The 17,953-nt window shown below is 55.8% G+C and overlaps 1 protein-coding gene across 1 annotated transcript; it reads right to left on the reverse strand.

The window, feature by feature from the left end:
• Window positions 1-888: 888 nt before the first annotated feature.
• Window positions 889-17,674, reverse strand: CDX1 (caudal type homeobox 1). The gene is made up of 3 exons (XM_070570488.1): window positions 17,118-17,674; window positions 2,462-2,607; window positions 889-1,892 (listed from the first exon to the last, which is right to left on the reverse strand). The coding sequence occupies exons 1-3, from the start codon at window positions 17,560-17,562 to the stop codon at window positions 1,680-1,682; spliced, it is 804 nt and encodes a 267-aa protein (XP_070426589.1). The 5' UTR covers window positions 17,563-17,674; the 3' UTR covers window positions 889-1,679.
• Between the last annotated feature and the right edge of the window lie 279 nt (window positions 17,675-17,953).

A 17,953-nucleotide genomic window follows, 5' to 3' on the forward strand; every position in this document is an offset into this window, starting at 1 on the left:
GCACCGGAGTCCTCTAGGGAGAGAAGGCCCCAGGTAGCAGATGCCTGCCCACCTCTGGAAGGCAGTTGAGAACAGCAACTTTTCTCAGGAGTTTAAAAAAATCCTACTTTAAGTTCCTATTGTTCATCTTCTTTTTTACCATTCCTCCCTTATTGGCATGACAGCACCTACTAGTTCTTTAGGCCTCAGTTCAAACATCACCTCCTCCAGGAAGCCTTCGGGACCCTCCGAGATCAGCTGGGAGCCCGCTCTGGACTCCTGGGATGCTGTCTTTCCCCGATGCCCAGAGCACAGCTCAGACTGAGAACTTTTGGGGGACAAGGACTGTGCATTCCCTAGGCCCGGCCATGCCTAGCGCATGGGGGTGCCCAACGAATGTCACCTGTTAAAAGAAAAACTTGAGGGGTCAGCCCGGTGGCGCAGCGCTTAAGTGCGTGCGTTCTGCTTTGGCGGCCCGGGGTTCACCGGTTTGGATCCCGGGTGCGGACATGGCACCGCTTGGCAAGCCATGCTGAGGCAGGCGTCCCACATATAAAGTAGAGGAAGACGGGCACAGATGTTAGCTCAGGGCCAGTCTTCCTCAATAAATAAATAAAGAAATAAATAAGTAAGTAAATAAAATGGAAAAAAAAGAAAAACTTGAGCTGAAAGTGTTCAAAAAATTCAAAAGCCTGATATATTGAGTCTGATGATTCTGCTTACAAAATGGATTTGCGATTTTGCAGCCTCATAGACTCACTCTAACGATGTCCTGTTTTGATCTTTCAAATGCATTTTAAAGGTGACCTCGTTGCAGGCCTACAGAGATGGATGGGACCATGAGCGAGGGACAGGTGAGCTGATTTATGCTTCAACGTTTTTCACTAATGCTACATACAATCATTTTTATACATTTTTAAAAAGAGAAAAAAAATTTATTCTCAAAGCTGCATCCAACAGATCCCACTTTATGTACAACACTGGCCCGCTGTGAGCTCTGCTTGGTCCTGAGAAAGTCCTCCGGGGCTCCCCGGGCCCTGAGGGACACCTGCTGGGGTGGCAGAAATTCAGCAGGGTGGACGCCACCCCTCGCTCCCCCTCCCGGGACCTCCCCCCAATCTGGAAGCCCCGCTGAGAAGACAGTGAGGGGAGATGGCTGCAGCCCAGAGGGGCCAGTCGTCAGAGCCCCTCCCTCAGGCCCATCGGGTGGGCTTTGTGCTCTGCGTCCAGCCTGGAGAGGGTCCAGGGCGTGCTGTGATGGGGCAGCGAGAGGCGAGCCTTCAGGAAGAGGCAGGTGGAAGCTGACCGCTTTCCTCCCCCTCAGGTCACGGTCTGCAGGCATTCCATCTTCGCTCAGCTCCGTCTCCTTTCTCCAGGGTCAGTCTGGTCCCTACAGTGGGCTCCCACCCTTGAACCCACAGAGGAGGAGGTGGGGCCCCCTCACCCAGCCCTCTGAGGACTGCAACCTCCCCTCTGGGCTCCCTCATCCCCCTGAGGCCCAGAACACAGGAGCTGGCAAAGGTCCTTATCCAACAGGCTCGCTGCTTAGATGGGCCACGGGGATGCAGGGGCTGGGTGCGTGACTGGGCCGAGGTGACCCAGAAGGTCAGTGGCAGGGCCGGGAATCAGCGCAGGCCTCCTGGGCCCCCACAGGAGCCACATTCCCAGCACCTGAGTCCCTGCCCAGGGGTAGGCTGGGGCTACGGCAGGTACTCCTCCTTCACGGGCATCGGGGAGGAGGCGCCCAGGAGGCCGGCAGAGCTGGGGCACAGGGTCCCCAGGGGCGGCCCAGCTGGGGCAGGGGTGACTTCGGGGGCTGGCGGTGGGGGCGGTGGGGGCTGCTGCTCCTGCTGCTGCTTCTTCTTGTTCACTTTGCGCTCCTTTGCCCGCCGGTTTTGGAACCAGATCTTCACCTGTGGGATCGGAGAACGGAGATGAGGAGACCACATGACACAGAGCGAGATGAAGGGAGGGAGGACAGTGGAGCCCGTTTCTCGATATGGCGTTTGTGGCCTCCCTCCTGCTCCGGCCACCGAGACCAGTCACGGGCCCTGGATACATTCCCCTGCTCTGGAACTTGCGCCCCTACCCTCACGACAATTTTCTCTACAACCTTCTTCTCCATCTTCCGAGGCCAGGCTCTAACACCCTTCCTCCAGGAAGCCTTCCCTATTCTCCCTCCTCTGGAGATTGCTCCCTTCTCTGGATTAAATAGCACTCAGACCTCTCACAGCACTGACCGTGCCCTACTGTAGCCCATAGCCAATCAAATCTCCCTATCCCCCAGTGAGGGTCAGGGATAATGGGTTTTGTTGTGGGGGGAGATTTGGCAGCAGCTCAGTTTCTGCTGTGCTGTGTGACCAAGGCCAGGAGACTCAACCTCTCTGTTCTACTCCCTCAACTGAGCTCTGTAATCTGCCTGGCAGCCTAGAGGCCAGGATCCCAGCACTGCTCCTGTGGCTGAGGTCAGGGGCCCACACACCTGCCGTTCAGTGAGCCCCAGATTGGCCGCCAGCTCTGATTTCCGCCGGATGGTGATGTAGCGGCTGTAGTGAAACTCCTTCTCCAGCTCCAGGCGCTGGTGGTCAGTGTAGACCACGCGGTACTTGTCCTTGGTCCGGGTCTTACCTGAGAAGTAGAGGGGCCAAGAGGGGAGATGAATGGGGACGGGGACCTTGCAAAAGGCCCAGGAGGGGCCCCGGGGAGGAAGAGCAATCCAGGCCCCTGAAGGAGGACCCTGAGTTGGGAGGGACGTACACTCCAGCCCCAGGGTGACAATCATTCCCCCAGGCTCAGGCTCGGAGACTCCCAGCTTAGGAGGCAAATAATGCTCTCATGCTCATTTGGGGAGGTGCTGGGGCTCAGAGAGGGGAAGCAACTTGCTCAGGGTTACACAGCAAACTGCTGATGGAGTTGGGAGTTTCAATCCAGAAGTTCTGACCTACTCTGATCGCCAGCTCCAGCAACTCTAACCCAGCAGCTCCAGGACGTGGCTGCACAACAGACACTTGGGGAGCTTGTGAAAAACACAGCTTCTAGGGCATCCCTGACAGTGTGAATCAGAAAGCGTGGGGGTGGAATCTGCTTTTTTTTTTTTTTTTTTTGGTGAGGAAGATTTGCCCTGAGCAAACATCCCTTGGCAAGCCTCCTCTTTTTTTGCTTGAGGAAGATTAGCCCTGAGCAAACATCTGTGACCATATTCCTCTAATTTGTATATGGGTCACTGCCACAGCATGGCTCTCGATAGGACCAGGCCCAAGAGTCGAACCTACGAACCCGGGCTGCCAAAGCGGACCATGCATAACTTTAACCACTTGGCCATGGGCCGGCCCCTAGAATCTGCATTTTCAGCTAGCTCCCAGATGGTTCTAATTCAGGGATCCTCAGACCACAGGGATGAACAGCAGAGAGAGGGAGGGAACCTGGCGGGCAAGGGTAGCTTGAGAGGCATGAGGCATGAGAAGAGAGCAGGAAGAGCCACCACAGGCAGAGGCGGACGCAGGGAGCTTGCCGGATCTGTCCTGGGGGGTATGCTCCTCAATTCTTGTCGAATGTCTGGCAGCTGCCGGCCCCAAAGTCAGACAAAAAGCACCAAGACCACGGGCGGCCCCCTAGAACCTGCCAGTACGCACAAGGCCCTGGCCCTGGACACCAAGCCCTGAGCTGGGGCTGCGCCAGGGGCTGGGGCTGGGCTGCCCGGAGTCGCCCACACTCTCGCCTGAACCGAGGCACAGAGCCGCAGCGACTGGGCTGGGCCACAGATGTTTCCTCTGCCCCTGCCGTGAGCCAAGCGCTAGGGCACAGCAGTGAGCCAAACAAAAACTCCGTGTCCTCGTGAGGCTTGGGTTCTAGTGGAGGGAGATAGGCGAAAATAAAGTAAATATGGAAAGTATTTGATATGTTAATTGATGATAAGTATTTCAGAGAAAAGAAGGCAGGGAAGGAGGATGGGGAATTTAGGGAGGAGAGGGGCTGCGATTTTAAATAGAGTGGTCTATGAAGGCCTTACTGAGAAGGGGAATTTAAACAAAGATCTAAAGGAGGTGAGGGGAGAGCCATGCAGATATCTGGGGAGGGGGCTCCAGAGAAGAGGAACAGCATGTGCAAAGGCCCTGAGGCAGGAGCATGCCTGAGGTCTGATGTGGGTGAGGAGCAGTGAGGAGGCTGGGACAGCTAGGGCCCAGTGAGCCAGGGGAGGGGGCAGGTTGTACAGGGCCTTACAAGCCATGGAAAGGACTGTGGGTTCACAGTCCGGGATGGGAGCCTGAGCAGAGGAGACAGGAGGTCTGACGTAGGTTTTAATATTACTCTGGCTGCTGCATGGAGAACAGATTGGCGGGAGGACGGGGGAAGCGCAGAGACCTGCAGTAACCCAGGAGAGAGAAGGCAGGGGCTTGGCTTCTGCACAGGGCTCAGCCTGGGGCCAGGAACTGGACGAGAGGATCTTCTGGGGTTAATGTCAGCGCTCTTTTGGGGACCAGGATCACAGGGCTGTCTGGAGAGAGTATTAAGAGTCATGCTTGGCCTGGGCTAGTGTGGGGGCCTGACTAAACAGCAGTTTCCTTTCGTAAGAAGCTGAGCACGAAGCTATAAATAGGAGGCACACGCAAGCACTTTGGGACCCACACACGCATCCCATGGGGGCACGGCGGGTCTCCGAGTGACCATCGGCCCCTCCCACTTCACCCGAGTGTCCCCCTCGATCGCTGGCCTTCACCTCCCTGGGCTGCAGCTCGGGCCCTGCGCTACCCACCCCCCTATCCTGTTCCAGCCCCGCTCCCTCCACCAAGCCCACGCAGCTTGGCAGGACAGCCACCCGGCTCCCCAGGAGCCAAATGGCTGTGTGGAGAACAGGAGACAACAGACGTTCCTGGGCTCCTTTCCTCGGGTTTCCTGCCAGAGCGGCAGAACCGCACTGGACGCTTCCACAGCCGCTGACCTCAGCCTGCTGCCCCACGCAGCACGGGACAACCTCAGTCCTCAGCCAGGCCTGGCCCAGGAAAGGGACAAGGGAGTGGTTGCTGAGGCCTTGGCTCCAGATGGCGTCCCTCCTTGGCCTAGAAAATTCAAAAACACTACCAGAGCCAGCAGAGCTCTGAATCCACAGCCCTACTGGGTTTGCTGGGCTTAAGCCAGAAGGAGTCAAGGAAGTTTAGTCTCTTCCCATTTTATAGATGAAGAGACTGAGGTTCAGAGTGGTTACACAGCTGCTGGAGGTCCAGACAAGAGAGGCCTTGCGAGTCTTTCTGGTCCAGACTCCCTGTATTGTCAGGGTTACTGAAGCACCAGGCAAGATGGACTTGCCCAAGGCCCTGTCACCTGCTCTAGAGCTCTCGCTCCCTGCTCTCGTGCACAGCTCCTCACCCCGTCAGGTTTGGGGTCCATGGAGCCCACCATGGAGCCCCCTAAGTGTTGGCAGCAGAAGCGCAAACAGGAGACCACCCATCTACTTGTACTTCTGGGAAGGGAGGGGCCAGACCATGGTGAGGGCAGACCCCTGAGAGCTCCGTAGGCTCGGGGCCCTTGAAAATGCCCAGAAGGGCCCGGCCCGGTGGCTGAGTGGTTAAGTTCGTGCACTCTGCTTCATCAGCACAGGGTTGTGCTGGTTTGGATCCTGGGTGCAGACATGGCACCGCTCGTCAGGCCATGCTGAGGCAGCATCCCACATGCCACAACCAGAGGCACTGACAACTAAAATATACAACTATGAACTTGGGGGCTTTGGAGAGAAAAAAAAAAGAGGAAGACTGGCAACAGATGTTAGCTCAGGGCCAACTTTAAAAAAAAGAAAGAAAGAAAGAAAATGCCCAGAAGACTCATAGCCTGAGGTCAGGGCCTGAGGCTCGCTGCCTGCCTCCGCCTCAGTCTACGATATTACAAGCAGTGATTGGAAGACCCCCTTCCCCTCAGGCAGCCGGGTCTCACTCCCATCCTTTCTGGTGAGCAGGCGGGGATCCATCAGGCCCGTTTCATAATGGGGAAGTGGAGGCTCAGGAAGGGCCCTTGCTGAGGGCCATCCTGCTTAGTAGTGGTGTGAACCTGGCCTCGGGTGTCTCCACCTGCAGCCTGGCTGTTCCCAGGGGCTGGGGGGTGGGAGGCGGAGGGAGAGACTAGATGGGAGATAGCGCTGTGGCTGCATATTAGCAAGGCTGTAATGAAGACCCAGCCCACAGGCCCTGTCACCCCCTCTCCGGGTGGGTGGAACCCACAGGCCAACTTCTATCTGTGGAGCTACTCAAAGCACACAATTTCACTGCTAAGAAAATGTCTCTGCCGAGGAACAAGGCGTGTGAGATCACGCCGTGCGGTCCAGGAACCAGGGAATCCCATCTGCTGTCCGGGGAGTGATAACTGGCACATCCTCCTTGCAGCCAAACTTGGTGACATCTAGACGCACTTCACATGCACATCCCCTTGGACCAGTTAATCCCACTTCCAGGAACTGATCTCAGAGATAAATGCCAAAGCTGTAGCTGTTTCACACAACACAAGACTGAAAACAAGGTACATGCCTACAGGTGGGGACCTGGTTAAATAAGAGATGGTAATCCATGTAGGAAGCATTACACCGTCATTAAAAAGAAGCCATAGGGGCTGGCCCGGTGGCGCAGTGGTCAAGTTTGCTTCTTGGCGGCCCGGGGTTCACCGGTTCGAATCCCAGGTGCAGACATGGCAGCGCTTGGCAAGCCATGCTGTGGTAGGTGTTCCACATATAAAGCAGAGGAAGATGGGCACGGATGTTAGCTCAGGGCCAGGCTTCCCCAGCAAAAAAGAGGAGGACTGGCAGTAGTTAGCTCAGGGCTAATCTTCCTCAAAAAAAAAGAAAAAGAAACTGTAAAGCTTCACATGCACCAATACGGAGCAATTTTTAAGATACATTGTTAAGTAAAAAAACAAGCAAGACATAGACTGCTGTGAATAGAATGTATGTTGCTATTTTTGTATATAAACGGGGGGGCGGATATAAACACACTCACACTCATACATGTTTGTGCACCATAGAGTTCTTTCTGAAAGAATATACAAGGAGCCGATAACAGGGGCTGCCTCTGGACAGGGAACTGGAGGCTGAGGGGCAGCGGGTAGGAGTCTCCAGGAAGTTTAAATTTTTACCACGTGCAGATGTGAATGTGTATTTTTAATGACAGTCGGGAGCCCTGGGCTCCCGTCCCAGCTCTGGGCCAGAACTCCCGACGCCCCGACTGCCCTCCCTTCCCCCTCCTGTGAGCACCTGTGCCAACGGGAGCCCAGGAGGGAGGGGGCAGGGCGTGTGTGAGAGCGGTGGGGCGGGGAGGGCCCGGGGTGAATGATTTACAGGCCCCCGGGACGCTGGGGCGAAGGGGGAAGTCCGGGCTCCTGCAACAGGTGTCTGATGGGGTCCGGCCGCTCCCAGCCACCTAATGAATAACCCTCTGGGCCAGACGCCAGTGCGAGAGGGTGGGGAGTCCCCAGGCTCTTCAGGGGTGAGCACGGCAGGGGACAGCCTTGGATAACTCATCCAGATGAGAGGCTTTCCCTCTGCTCTGGCTTTGGGACGTGAGGACCAGCTCATCCATGTGCACGAGGCTGCCATGGAGGTAGCAAATTCCCCATCCCTGAAAGTGGGCTCAGTGGAGGCCCTGGGAAACTACAGGCCAATGGTTCCAAACGCCCGGCCAACAGCCTCAGAGCTGCCTGGGGAGCTTTATAAAAGCACAGACTCTAGCCCAGAAATCTGGATTCAGTGGGGCTGAAATGGGGCTCAGGGATTTGATACTCGAATAGCTTTCCAGGTGCCCCTGACATATGGTGGTTTGGGCCAGCAGACCTCCGGGGCTGTGTCATGCGTATTCTCACTGGCTGGGTGATGTAGGACAGTCACCTCACCTCTCTGAGCCTCATTCTCTGTCTCTATAAAAGGGAGATAATTATTATTCTAACAATGGCCAACCTGTCCATGTGTCAGGCACTTTGCATGCATCTCTCAACAACCTATGAAGTTGTGCAACCTGTTTTCCCTATTTTACAGAGGGGAAAACTGAGGCTCAGAGGGATGCACACATTCGGCAGGTGGGATTCAAACCCAGGACCGTCCAGCCTCAGTAACAGCACTAGAACCTATCGCACAGTGTGAGGTCTCCCATGATTATCTCCAAACCTTGGGTATACAGGGGAGCCCTTGAGAGGGATGGCCTACCACAGTACGTAGCACGTAGTAGGTGTGTGGGGAAGGGTAGATCTTATTCATTTCCAATCGTGAGGGGATAGCCATATGGCAGGCAGGCTGGGAAGTGGATCTGGGCACTGCTGGTGTGTTGGACGAGACTGTTTATTTATAAGGTCCCTTCCAACGTGGAGACATGACGCTCCCAGTGTTTGTTGATTCTCTGATTGTGTTTGTTATTGTTGCTGAAAGAATTCTAAGAGCGATTTCTGTCTGAGCGTCCCCTGTCCAGATGGAAGAAAGGAACAGGAACCATGGCGGCCTGCAGTGGGGCCTCCCCATCCAGCCTGGGCCAGGCAAGGACAGAGTTCAGCCTCTGCCCCCAGGGTGGGGTGGGTGGCTCCGGGAAAATCAAGCGGCCTCTGGGTCAGCACTTCCTTTGCCCTCTTCCTGCTGGGTTTGTGGCCCTGGGGGATGACATGGCCAGCTCTGGCCCTCAGTGCCTGGAACACAAATCCAGCCCCGAACTCTCCATGACCCCTCCCTGTGTGGTCCAGCCCCAACTGGCTGTGCATTAAAATCCCCTCCCCAATATACACACACATATGTGCGTGTGCACACACGTATGCACACGTGCGTGCACCGAAGCTTGTTAAAAATACATATTCCCAAGCTCTAGCGTAGATTTCCTGCATCCTGACCTTCAAGCCATCTTTCACAAGCCCACTGGGAGATTCTGAACCATCAGCTAGAGTCAGTAAGTCCTGGTCGCAGCTCTGTGCCAACTGTGCAGTCTTGAATAAGTCCCTTGTCCTCTCTGGATCTCAGTTTCTCTTGTGTATTAGAAAGGGTTAGGGCGTCAGCTCCAAGGGCCCCGTAGAGTCTGAAGTTCTGTGCAGCTCTGAGCCCCTTAAGGACCCGGGCCCAGGTCTGACCATCTTTAGCTGAAGGACTTGAAGTGACTGAGCTTCTTTGGGCTTTGGAGGTGAAAGCAGTTTGTAAAGGGCAAAGGGCTATGGAGATGTCAAGGAGAATGGAGTTATCTGCAGAAGCAGATGTTGGAGGGATCCCGTGGGAGAGGGAGGAATGCCACCTGACGGGGAGCCGCAAGGCAAAGAACACACTGGCCCGGGTGTGAGGAGACGTGGCCAGGCCACCAGATGGACATGTGATGTTCAGTTTGGGCCTGTTTCCCCATCTGTGCCTCTGGGAGGTGGGACCTCTGCTGCGGCAGCCCTGACCTCGCCAGTTGGATGACAGGTGGATGTCCCTCCTGGGCCATGAGGCTTTCTGTTGGACCACGATTGGATCCCTGTGCTGGGTGATTTGCCAGTCCCAGGCTGCTCTGTCACGGGTCCTCACTCAAGCCCTGGAGCAGGGGTGAAGCTGACCTGGGGTGGGGGTCTGGGGAGGACAGCCTGGGCAGCCACAGGCAGGAGCCCTGCAACCTTAGGCAAGCTTCTCTTGCCCACCGTCACCTCCCTCCAAGTCTCAGCCTTCAGTCATCACTGCACTCTCCTCCCCCCCAGGCCTCCTTTGCATCACCTCCTGCCCTGCCCCCTTCCTGAAGGTCCACAACTGACTTGGTCACGGGAGGCAGTGAAGAGGAAAGAAACTTCAGTGTCAGACAGACCCCATGGCTCTAACCCAGCCTGGCCATGTGCCAGCCGTGTGAACCCGAGCAAGTCACTGAAGCTCTTCGAATGCCAGTAGACTCATCCGTAAAATGAGGACGTGAACGCCTCCTTTATATACGGCAGCTGTGCAGATCAGATGTGCTCATCTATCTAACAAGGTAATTATTAATCAAAGCTAGCTGCGATGATGATGATGATGCTAGAGAAGAAGGTAAAGATGAAGATGACAGCCAAGACAAAAGAGACAGGAGAGATTCATCGATAGGGAATATGGAGCCCATCCGAAAAGGATTATCATTCTAGGAACTCTTGAGAGGGATTTTCCTGTGCTGTCCCATAGCATAGCTACTGGCCACACGTGGCTATTTAAATTTAAATTAATTAAGTAGATTTAAAAACTCGGTTCTTTAGTCACACTAGCCATATTTCAGGTGCTTGATGGACACACGCAGTAGTGGCTAACACACTGGACAGCCAGACAGAGAGCATTTCCAACATCACAGAAACTTCTACTGGACAACCCTGCTGGACCAAACTCCCCTCAAGGACCAGATGCCCACCCCTGCAGAGCATACCTACCAGACTGTGCTTGTACTGTCTGCAAAGTGGCCTGTTCTTGTATCCACCACCCATTTATATTCTCCCTAGGTTTTTCCACAGGGGCACCAAAAATAATGGGGTCCAGATCAGCCCTCCTAAGACCTGCAAACAGCAACTGCGTCCCTTCAAGTCTTCTCCTGGGCTCGAGGCCTTGCTGAGCTGTTTCCTGGTGGAGTTCCCAGGCCTCTGCCCTACCCTGGCCAGCCTCCTCTAGTCTGGAAGTGAAGTCCCTGCCTGACCGTCTGCAGGCGTGGGTCCCAAAGTCTCACATTCCGGGTGGAGGCTCAGGGAGAGGCTCTGGACTCCAGCCCATTTCTAGCTCACTGTGGGACCTTGGCAAACCCCCCCCCCAACACACACACACACAGAGCCTCGTTCCCGGTATGCCCCGCGATGGTAGGGACCATGCCATCTTGCTCACCCAGTCCTGTAACAGCACCTGACACACAGAGAGTTCTTGATGAATCCTTGTTGAAGGTGTGCCTCCTGGTCTTCCTCATCTCAGAAATGGCCCCCATCCTCCAGCCACTCAGATAAAAGCCGATGTGTACTTGCCCCGCTCCCCACATCCAATCCATCAGCTGCTCGGCTCAGCCTCCAAAGGACATCCTTCCGTCCAGCTCCACCGCTCCCACAGCCTGAGTCAAAGGCACTAGTCTAACACAGAAATGTGCAGAAATACCTGCATCTGAAATCTGCCGAGCACACGCTGAGCAACCAGTAGATGCCAGTTCACATTGTTGTTACTGTGCTAGACGCTCAGTTAAACAGTTCATTCCCCTCTTCATGGGGTGGGGGGCAGACTCTAAACAAACGAATGAAATAATTGCAAACTGGGATTACTATGAAGGAAAGCAAGCACAGAGCTGAGCGCTAGATTAAGTGTCAGGGATGGGGTAGAGGGACCCGCTTTATTTGGCTTGGGGAGGTCTCCTGGAAGAGGTGACATTTAAACCAAGACCTGAAAGTTGAGAAGGAGGTTTCCTTGTCACCAATGAGGAAGAATATTCCAGGAAGGGAGAAGAGCATGTGCAAAGGCCCTAAGGCAGAGAGTAGCAGAGTAAGGGGCAGACAGACCCAGCTCCTTGAGGGTACCCTGTCTGCCTTGTTCTGGCCGGAATCCCCAGCACCTAGAAGAGACACTTAGAGACTATAACTGTGTGCCTGCTGCCTGAATGAATGAACAAGAAAGGCACACGACGAGGCTGGAGAGACTAGCAGAGCTCTGAGCCCTGGGTGAGGGGTTCGGATTTGATTTCAAGAGCAACAGGAAATCACTGGAGGGTGCTGAGCCTGGAGCATCAATCTTGGCTCTTACTAACGCCCGCTCCATCTCTCTGTTGCTGCAGAGGGATCTATGCGCCTCCTACAAGCTTGAAGGGTGAGTGTGGCTTGAGTTAACACCAGTTAACACGATGATGGACCTGACTCCAGACAAAAATGTTGTTTCCAGATCCCAGGAGCTCCAGGACAGAAGCCGGAGGGGCCAGCCCATCAAGATATCTTCCTACTGACAAGCCAGAGCCTGCCACTAACAAAGCTGTTTTCGACCTTCACGATTCCCCAAGCTCACAACAGCAGCATCCGGCAAAGCGGGGGAAAAGAACACCCAACCAAAAAAAGCCTTCTGCCACCTTCTAACTGGGTCATTCCCCTTCCCAGCTACATCTGAGAGACGAGGTGTCAAACGGAGCTTCTGCATGGAGAACCAGTTTTAAACAGCCCAGCCCCTGCTGTGCCCATCCCGCCTCCAGCCTCTTAGAGCTCTTCCCGGACTGGCCTCCTTTTTCCTCACCTGGACTGGGACGCACAGGGGGAGGGGGTCTCCCATGCCCAGGGTGTTGTTTTATTTGATAAATGCTCTTAGGCTGCAGAGTTTGTACTTGAACCCTGTGCTGCTGCATCCCAGCTGTGTGAGCTTGGGCAAGCCACCTGACCCTCTCGGAGCCTCATGAATTTTATCTGTGAAATGAGGCTAATAATAGATCCTCACACCTCTTAGAGTAGTTCTGAGGCTGAGGTGAGCTCACCCATGCAAAGCTCTTGGCACAGTGCCTGGCACAGGGTAAGGACTTAGCCAATGCCACAGTTAGCAGCTTTATTGTGAGCTCCTACTATGAGCCAGGCCTGAGAAGAATGGGACTGATTAGGACTGGTCTTTGAGGGGATAACATGGTAGACGGCAAGGATAAATAAGACAGTCAATGGTAAATGTTGTTAAAACAAGGGCCTGATACAGTGCTCGGAGGGAAGGGAACCGAAGAGGGCTTCCTAGAGGAGGTGGCCTTGGAAAGGAGCAGCATCTGAACTGGTGAAGATATATGAGAAGGAAGGGCGGGTAGTTCAGGCTGAGGGGCCCAGACTGGAGAGGCAGGGAGTGTGGGTGTGTGCTTCCACGCACCTGCTAAGGACTGGCAGAGATGGTCACAGGCACCCGTGCACTGAGCACCTACTGTGTGCACCTACTCTGTGCTAGGCTCAGGGCTGTGTTTTATAGGCGTTCCTGATTCAAAGGACAATCCTATTACTATCCTAACGCTCAGTGGAAGACGCTGAGGTAAACTTGCCTGATGCTAATGCAGCTTCTAACAGAAATTCAACCCCAGGCCTGAGGCTGTCAAACCCTGCTCTTCACTGTCCCCGGTCAGCATCTCTGTATCCAGGCAAACTAGTGGGAGAGTGGCTACAAAAGTGGGTTGAGGCCAGTTTTCAGGAGGGCTTCTCTGAAGGCCACAGAAACAGGGCCGGATTTTATAGCAACGAAACGGCATGAAATGAAACAGCAATTCCATGGCAGTGGGGAGCCATGGAAGGCTCTTGAGCAGGGGATATGCCTTGAGAAGGTACATTTGGTAATGGTTTAGATGACAGCTGGGGCATCAGAGAGAGGCTGGAGTTGAGGGGCCAGGTTGGCGGCTGTGGCACTGGGCCAAGGGACAGAGTCTGAAATGTGGTGGGGAGAGGAGGGTTCATCCCCTCCATGGGCCTCAGTTTCTCCATCTGAAAGCTGAAGTGGTTGGACCAAGATCTAAATCCTGCTGCAGGAGCCTCAGCATCTGAGTGAACATCTCTCTACTCGTGTGGGCCATTACCCTCTGAAGGACTGTTTATTCACGAGGAATTGGAGGCTGAGCCTTCCACAGAAGGATCATTTATAACTCTTCCAATGAAAATGCCGATATTTATAGAGGCAAAGTGGGAAGACAAAAAAATAGAACCCCTCGTAGTCAGTTCCTATCATGGCATCAGGCCAGCAACGGTAATCACTCAGAACTGGTTAATATTTTGTTTATGGACAACATAACAGCCTCTCTCTCATCTTCCCCATTTTCACTGCCCCCTCCTTAGGAAAAGGCTGGTGTCTTCGTCCCAGCCTCAGCTACACCGTCCCCCAGGGGAGGATGGAGGACACTCCCAGTGGGGAGACAGGGGCAACCAGGCTTCCACCATCGGCATGAACTGCTCTACTGGACAGTCGTGGGTTCCAACTCCAGGATTGGGACCTCAGGAACCTATGTCAAAGGTGAGATCTCGTCTCTCCCCTCTTCTCCCAGAGGGGTCTTACTACTCCTCACGCTTGCCCTGTTCATTCATTCCTCAAAGGTACTGAGTACCTACTAAACGCCATGCACTGGGCTGGGTGCCTGGAATTTAGTGGCGGGTCAAATAGACATGACTCTGGACCTCACGGGTGTAAGTTTGCTTTGGTGGGTGGGCGGTGGAATAGACAACATACAAACACACAAATAAGTGAGTAAATTGAAACCAAGGTTAGGGTTTTGAAAGAAACACGGCAACGATTATCAGTGGGTATAAGAGGAGCCTTCCTTGGGAAATCATGGAGGACTTCTCTCAGGAGGTGACCCTTAAGCTGAGACCTGAAGGGTGAGAAGAAGTTAGGCTTGCAAAGAGTCAGGGGAAAGAGGTTTCTGGGAAGAGAGAACAGCATACACACAGACCTGCAGTAGGACATGACACGTCTGAGAAACTAAACGAAGGCTGGAGTGGCTAGAGCTTGGTGGCCAAGGGGAGTAGTCTGGGGTGAGGTCAGGGAGGTAGGCAAGGGCCAGGGGCTGATGCTCTATGCTCTTGCAAACCTCAGGAAGGAATGTAGATTTTGCCCTAAATATGGTGGGAAACCATGGCAAAATTTTTAACTGACTCATCCAGCATCCATCCCAGCCCAGCCTCCACTTGTGTGAAACTAGAACATTTCTTACAGGCTCTGGGCTTCAGTTCCCTACTCGTATGTCTGGTCTCTAACTGTCCAGTTCAGATGTTCTAGAATGCTAGAGGCTCAGAGGGAGGACGAAGGGGCTGGCCAAGAAGGGTACCATAAGACCTGGTGGCCAGTGACATTTCTGGGGCATGGATGGCATGCACCGACCTTCCCTCTGCCATCCCAGGCAACAGCATTACACGAAAACACCCCTGCAGACCCTGGATCTTCATTGCCCAGAAGGAGAAACTGGGGCTAAAGTGGGGAGGGGCTTGGCCTCTCAGGGAGGGTCTGTACCATCCCAGAAGCACTGGTCAGAGTCAGAGGTCCCCAAGGCAGACAGGCAGCAGCTTCTGGCTCCAAGAAGGCCAAGGCTCCTGCATCCTGGCAGAATGGTCTAACCTGCCTCCTGGGGCAGTCACTCTCCTCCAGAGCCTGCAGACCCACCTTGGCCCTTCCTTTTACTTTCTGGGAGTAAAGGGGGAAAGGTTTTTTGCCTTTGGGCAGTTACTCCTAGTCCCCCTATCTGCCTGAGGACAATAGTTTCCGAATGATTCTTTAGACTAGAGGCTGAGCTGGGCTCGCAGCTCCTGTGCCCAGAGAGGAGAGGCATTTGCCCGACATCACACAGCCTGGAAGCTCCTCCAGCACTCCCACCAGTCCTCTGACCCCCCTGGACCACACTCTCCCCCTCACACAGTGATGGCCTCTCTGCCACTCCCCACCCCTGGGGAATCTCCCCCTCCATCTCCAAAATCCCCAACAAGCTGGAAGCAACAACACGTGGAACAGAGGAGCAGGAAAAGCCGACTTCCTTCTCCAGGGAACAGACACAGAGCCACAGGCCCCAGACATCTCCTCTCATACCATCTCAGGCAGGGTTTATGGATGAAGCTTCTGGGGGCCTCTAGAAACCTGAAAACGTCTGCCACATAGGCACCACTTTTTTCTAGGGAGAAGATTTGTTCTTTCCACCAGATTTTTCAAAGGGGTCCTTTTGTAACTCAAACAAAAGGCACAAGACCCTTCCCTCTCACGTCACAGATGGTAAAACTGAGACCCGGAAAAGACGCCTGATTTCAGGGAAGCTGTAGAGGGTTAGCGCACAGGCTTGGGGGTCAATGTCCCAGGGCTCCAGTTCCCGCCACACCTTTTACTGGTTATGTGGTCTTGCGCAAGTATTTCACCTCTATGCCATAGTTTCTGCATCTTAAACATGGGGGTGATAATAGTACCTACGCCAGTCTTATGAGAATTAAATGAGTTAATACATGCAAGACCTTAGGTCAGTGCCTGGTCCATTAGTAAGTGTTCCATAAATGTTAGCTGTTATCATTTAGCTAAGGTCACAGAAACAAGTGGCAGAGCGCGGGCATAAACCCCAGTCCTCTGAGGCCTCTGGAGGCAGAGAGGAGGTCCTGTGTTCCTGGGACTCACTCCCAAGACGGTGGTCCGGTTACAGCCAGACCTGTAACTACTGATCAACCCTCCCCAGCATCTGTCCCCAGGGTGAGCCGGGCATGTGTGGGGACATGGGGGTGAAGAGAGAGAGGAGGTGGGGGAAGTCTCAGGCTGGCTCCCAGCTGGGGGAAGGGGAGGAGGGGCCGGACATCAAAGGGTGGGCAGGCCACCTTCCCGCCCCCAAGGCCAGGTGGCCTTTGTCAGGACAGGCCCGACACAGTCGGAACCACGGGGTATCCTGTTCACTTTCCGGCCAACAGGAGTCACTAGCGAGCCAGGGCGCAGCCTGTTACATGACAAAGGGGGGCCTATAAAGGAGGTCAGGCCGCCCCTCATTAAAGCTGGGCTTTTGTCCTGCCCCCTCCCCTGCCTTTGAAGAGGGTGGATCAGAGAGGCCTGCCTGGGGGCAGGAGGTTCGCAGGCTCCGGAGCCAAACAGCAGCCACCTTCCCAACTGTTCCTGCTCTCCCCTCCCCCAGGGTCAAGAGTTCAGGAAGGGCCCTAGGACCGTAAGGTAGGGAACCCCCCCCCCCCCCCACTCATCTAACCAAAGAGGACTCTTTTTCAGTCCACGGGATGTGACCCGCCAACCTCTTCACTGTCCGGATGGGGAGACTGAGACCTGGAAAGGAAAGTGACCTGCCCATGTTCACACGATCACGCGTTGTCCCTGGTGGGGTGGGTTTGCAGCCTCTGCTTGGGGCTGGGATAGGGCTGGAAGAAACGGATGGCGACCAGGCCAGTGTTGCTACAAGAGTCCTGGGATAAAAGTCAGCGATCTGCGTTCTAGTTCGGGCCTTGCCGCACAACAAGGTGCGTTTCTTCACTTCTCCGGGTCAGTTGCCCTGTCTATACGGACAGACGGGTTGTGGTTACTAAGGCTGCGGCGGGCTGGGATTCAGGAGCGGGAAGCTGAGAGAACAGCCCCCCAGAGCGACAGCGGCCAGGGAGGCCACGCTCCCGGAACCCAGGCAGGGCCAGGGCAGAGGTCAGACAGGGGGCGGCTGGGGCCTCGCGCTAGCACCTGCCGGTGCCCGGGGGAGCCGTCCGGAGGCGCAGGGCGAGAGAGGGGTCCTTACCGCTGCCACCGCCGCCTCCGGCCGCCACGCTGCGCCGCATCCACTCGTAGGGCGTCCGCCTTTGCGCTCCGGGCGAGGACGGGGCGCCCGGGCCGCCGAGGGGCTGCGCCAGGAGGCCCGGGCCAGGCCCAGGGGGCGCGGGCACCGGGCTAAAGTCTGGGGGGGGCCCGAATGCCAGCGGGGCTGGGCTGGCGGCGGGGGCCGCGGGGCCCGGGCCGTAGGCTGCGGCCCAGTCGTCCTTGGGCGCGGAGAAAGGCGCGCTCCAGGCCGCAGGGGGCGCGGGGGCCGGCTCCACGTGGGAGTAGCCGGCGAAGTCGGGGTACTGCGGGGGCCCAGGGGGTGGGGGCGGGGGGCCGTAGGCTTGCGGGCCCAGGCCGAGACCCGCGGGCCGGGCGGGGCCGGGGTACACGGGGGAATCCTTGTCCAGCACATAGCCCACGTACATGGTGGCCGCGGGGCGCCCCGCGCATGCTGGGCCCTGGAGCCGCCGTGCCGGCCGCCCCGACGAGCCGCAGCTCACCTGAACTCGCAGGCCCGGCCGCCGGCCGCCCCACCCAGGCGTTTTATAGCTCCGGCCGCCCGCGGCCCCCGCCGAGGCGGGTTTGCATTTCAAAGCGGGGGGAGACTCCGGGCCGCGAATCAAAGGGGGAAACCCGTCGGGGGCGGGGGGTTCAAAAGGAGACAAATTGCCGCCCCAAGCGGGAGGCGGACGGGCCGGGACCGGCGGGGTGGGTGCCGAGGGCGCGGCTGGGCGAGCGTCGGGGCATCGCCAGGTGCGCGAGTCCCCGGCGAGACCTGCGGCCTAGCGGCCCGCACGCCTCGTCCTCCCCGCGGCC

The sequence above is a fragment of the Equus przewalskii genome, chromosome 13 (assembly GCF_037783145.1).
Source record: "Equus przewalskii isolate Varuska chromosome 13, EquPr2, whole genome shotgun sequence".
Taxonomy (NCBI): Eukaryota; Metazoa; Chordata; class Mammalia; order Perissodactyla; family Equidae; genus Equus; species Equus przewalskii.

Bases quoted from the DNA above. Each gene is read 5' to 3' on its own strand.
- CDX1 (XM_070570488.1), bottom strand. From the start codon at position 17,562: ATGTACGTGGGCTATGTGCTGGACAAGGATTCCCCCGTGTACCCCGGC. The intron at 2,608-17,117 runs GTAAGGACCCCT...TCTACTTCTCAG, and splicing joins CGGAGGCGGCGGTGGCAGCG to GTAAGACCCGGACCAAGGAC. The intron at 1,893-2,461 runs GTGTGTGGGCCC...CCGATCCCACAG, and splicing joins TGGGGCTCACTGAACGGCAG to GTGAAGATCTGGTTCCAAAA.